The sequence below is a fragment of the Limulus polyphemus genome, unplaced genomic scaffold, assembly GCF_000517525.1.
Source record: "Limulus polyphemus unplaced genomic scaffold, Limulus_polyphemus-2.1.2 Scaffold2506, whole genome shotgun sequence".
Lineage (NCBI taxonomy): Eukaryota > Metazoa > Arthropoda > Merostomata > Xiphosura > Limulidae > Limulus > Limulus polyphemus.
In genome coordinates, this window is record NW_013668116.1 from 104,591 (window position 1) to 109,071 (window position 4,481).

At 28.7% G+C, this 4,481-nt stretch overlaps 1 protein-coding gene across 2 annotated transcripts in view; it reads left to right on the forward strand.

Annotated features, from left to right (window-relative positions):
- The window catches only part of LOC111087703 (protein MMS22-like), a 126,650-nt gene that overhangs the window by 94,607 nt on the left and 27,562 nt on the right, over window positions 1–4,481 (forward strand). For both annotated transcript variants that reach the window (XM_022395281.1, XM_022395282.1), the window contains one exon: window positions 1,921–2,043. In XM_022395281.1, the coding sequence (XP_022250989.1) occupies window positions 1,921–2,043 (123 nt within the window). The remainder of the gene's footprint in view (window positions 1–1,920; window positions 2,044–4,481) is intronic.

Genomic DNA, 4,481 nt, shown 5'->3' on the forward strand with positions numbered 1-4,481 from the left:
AAACTCTCAAAAAATGAGAGTAAACCTTAATTCTCCACAAACAAGGAATTCTTGTTAAGTAAAACAAAATATACTGATCTGTTACACAGAAATCTAATACAAGAGTTTAGGAGCTCCCAAATGAAGTACATGATTCTGAGATCTCTACAGCTAACCTGAACTTAAATATGCCAATTGTCTAAATTTTTTAGCATACTCAAGTCTATATTGTGCATTAGTTACCTCACTTGAGTAGCATGAGGTGTGCAAACTAAGAGTGTGACTGCCCACAGGTCCCCTGATGGGATAGTAGTAAGTTTACAGACTTAAAATGCTAAAATCCAAATCTCAATTCCCCATGGCAGACACAGCAGATAGCCTAGACGTTTCAAAACATGTAGAGTCGTCAACTTTTTGAAGGCCATAGATATGCCTAAATAAAATGTTTTTAATTGTGTACCAGTTTAACGTTGAATATTATTTACGATTTTAACTTTATACACAAGTGCCAAAAGACTATAAGTAACTGACCTTGTTTCAGTAGCTTGCTTTCACACTTTTGGACAACCCCCAATGTTACTATAAAAATTTATGTTATTAATTTTTCTACATAACATTGAACTTTTATTAACTTTTCTAATTTAATGTCCTTATTGTGCCATTTAGAATATAAATGTTGAAATTTAATTACTTGTGCTATGTTTGTAATTCTACTGAAGATGTAGTCACTGTACTGAAATGAAGGGAGTTAAGCTAAAAAGTTATGCTAAATAATTAATATTAGAAGGTTTTACTGAGAGCTTATTTTCTTAAATACTCTGAAAGCACTGGAACTTCCTTTACTTAGGGAAATGAATAAATACAATTTGAATAGTTTTGAATTAGTAACATATAAGAAATAGATAAATAGTAACTTAGACAAAGCAATTAGAAATAGGTTACAAATGAAGAACTGAGCTTTCAATATTAATAATCCTATCTTTCCAGCCAATCTTTCTTCTTATGACATTTTTAGTATATTAACATTTATCAGTTACTGTTGCCTCTTATAAGATGCAGTAATAAAAAACTTTTCAGTTTTTGTTTAGAAGCTACTCAAAAAAAAGTAATAGCTGACATCTTCATAGTTTTTCTTAGTGACAAAATTGTAGCAGTATAATAAATCCTACCACAAAGATTATTCATTCAAAAACAGGCAAAATTCATAAAGCACTGGACATTTGAAATTTTTTATGTTGTTATATTTTACACCTCTTGGATACAGTTAAACCTCTGTTATGTCTAAATTAATGTTAAGTACAAGATATGATGTCAGATATTAATGTAATAGATTTGTCATTCTTTAAAATGTGTTTCTACTGTTCCATACAAGTTAGTTTTAGTGGTTGTTGGCATTTGGAAAATTATCTGGAACAGCTTTTTTTGTGTCTCCACAAGTAAAAATTCATATAGATAAAACACAACATTAATACTCTTCTTTCCTCAAAGTTAAAGATGTATTATTGTTGGTCTTCTTGCTGACTGTTTTATGTTAGTGCAACATATTCTTATATATGGTTTCCATTATATATAAACTGGATATTTGGCTTAACTTTTTATTTTTTTTAGTGAGAAAGGATTTGTATTTTATTGTTAACTCGTATTTGGTAAATTTAAACCATAAAGTTATAAGTAATTATTTTTCAAGTTAAATACAGTTTAGTATTTTATGTGTTTTCTCTAAATATTTTGAGCTTTTCTTATACTTGTAATGTAAAGATATTTTTTGTAATATTCCAAATTCAACTGTAATAGAACTATTGCTATTGATGTTAATATGAGGAAATAATTTGTATATGATGATATGAATATGTGTTTTGATTTGCTTTTATAAATAATTAGAAACTCAATATTTTGCATTTTTGCATAATGATGTACTGTGACAATGATTTATGTTTTCAGACAGGAATATTAGAGACTTGTGAAAACCAAAGTTCTCAAGATTTTGTAACTTTCATTGTAGAAGTAATTAGGGATAACTTTTTGTCAAAAAAAGGAGCATCAATTCCAGATCATTTACAACAGGTAAAAATTTGATATTTTTCATTTTACCAAACAAAATTGTTCAATGATTTATAATAGCCAGATTTTGTTGAAATCTTTAAGCTTTTTTAACCCTACCACTGTCGTGTGCATCACACATGATTCACAGAAACCACCTGAGTATCATATGTGACACACTGAGCTACATTTATTTGATATGCTGCTGATGCTCATGGATGTGGTAGTAGGAACTGGTCATCCTGGTTCAACATATGAGATTAGAAGAGAGCTTCATATGAGCATAACATGTGATTCTCAAAGTGCATGTGAATGGTGATAGATTAATTTACTTTCACTCAGTGGAAAATGTAAACCTAAGATAAAAACAACAAATGTTTTTATTAATTCTTTATTATTTTTTTTCAATAATACAAGAAGGATATTCTTCACTCATACATACATACATGGCTAAATAGTCAAATAAATATATCCATAAAAAACCATTAAATGACCTAAAGCAGGGAAAGACTTAAATAAACAGTGGTTGCACAGTCTTTTGCTGTACAATACATAATCTCTTATGATAAAGTAAAACTGATTTTCATTTGAATTACATCATTCTTTATAGCATACTCAGTACAGTTTCTTTTTTGTTTCCATTAAAATGTGCACAGTAGCTTTTCAACAATTTATGTATTGTATGCCACTGTTTATGACATTTTTTGCTAACTACTGAAGATCTTCAAACTGGATAGGTTACAGCATACAAGATCATATTTTATATCTCTTCCTTATTAAGTATTAGAATCGTATGAAACACGGTGGCCCTGCTCACCTCTTTCTATTTTTGGAAATACTCCCTTATATACATTTACTTCTGTCTGTGACATGTGAATAACCAATCAAAAGCCCAAATGTCTCCCTAGTGACTTTCTCAGCCATTTTAAAATATTATGTGATCTCATTCTTTCGGTACAAAGTTGAGTGTTTAGTCTGCTCAAAATTTCCTTTTTTTTTTAGACCCAAATACAACTTAGATACTAAGCTTGATAAACTATAGTAGTATCAGTATGGTAATTTATTATTTTTTTGGTTATTTCAAATGTTTGTATAAAGCCTAAAAAAAATTTATTTCGTCTCACATCCTCCACATGCAAAATTTTATGAGGCTTAGAAACCTATTACAAGCAGCAAATGAGTACATAGATCGTATTTAGAAGAGATAATTGTTTGCTTTACTTCTTTATTTACTGTTCTATGTTTTAAGAAAAATAAGTATAAGAATGTATTTCTAAATAGTAATATATAATGTATAATAATTGAAATGTGACTGTATTTTCCAAAATACTAGTCCACTTAAACACAGCCAAGATAGGACACTTTGAAAGATTAAAGGTCAGTTTTATATTATTGAATAGGGTAACATGAGTGCATGTGAGCCATGTCCTTGTAACTTCTGTATTACTAGCCAGGCACGGTTGAAAAGGTCAGTATAATAAAAATAATAAATTTATAATGTTATGAGATTTAAGCTATTTGCTCTGAACATTTGTGTTTTCATGTTATAATTTGTTGTCATTCTAGAACAAAAAAGGCAGGCATAGCTTATATTCATTTCCTCATTTTTTATGACGGTTATGAGATCAGTAAAATTGACTGAACCCATAGAGAGATTCGCTAGTGAAAATAACAGATAAATATAAAGTTTTTCTTAAGAAACGTTTGATAGCTATCTGGAAGTTATAAAGATTTTGAAAGTGAAATTTGATGATTTTCTGATGCATTAAAGTATTTTTAATCTTAAAATGAAAATCACTTTGCATATTGGATAGGCAGCATGCAAAAAGAAATAAGGGCATGAGAAAAATATTGATTAACAAATCTTCAGACTTAATAGAAAAATCTGATATTTTGCATATGAAACCTTTGTAATGTTTACTGATAAGCTGCCAAATTTTATGAACATATGCTTGCTAATTTAAAAGTTGTAGCATGAAAACTATAACAAGCACAAAATGGCTATGAGTTTGGTCCTAGGGACCTAGCCCATGCTGAAAGAATTAAAGTTTTTATATATTTAATACTTCTAACTTTCAATATCATGTGTATATCTTCATAAAATTTGTCAGTCTTTCAGTTAACATTATAAGATTTTCACATACAAAATATCATATTTTTTTTAGAGAAGTATTTTTAATAAACTAAAATATAGATCTGTCCATTAATATACTGAGTATTTGTTTTGAATAGTCCGTGTGCAAAATGATTTTCATGTTAAGATTAAAAATACTTTTCCTCATCTCAAAAATCTCAAATTTCCTTTGTGTAATCTCTAAAACCTCCTAAATGTTAGGTCGTCACAAAATTAATGTTACTTTTTTTTAGATGAAAAAAACTTGTATATCAAAACAAAACATTTATTATATGAAATAGTCTCCATTCTTATCGCTGATGCTTTTTCATCTTACAATCAGGTTGTT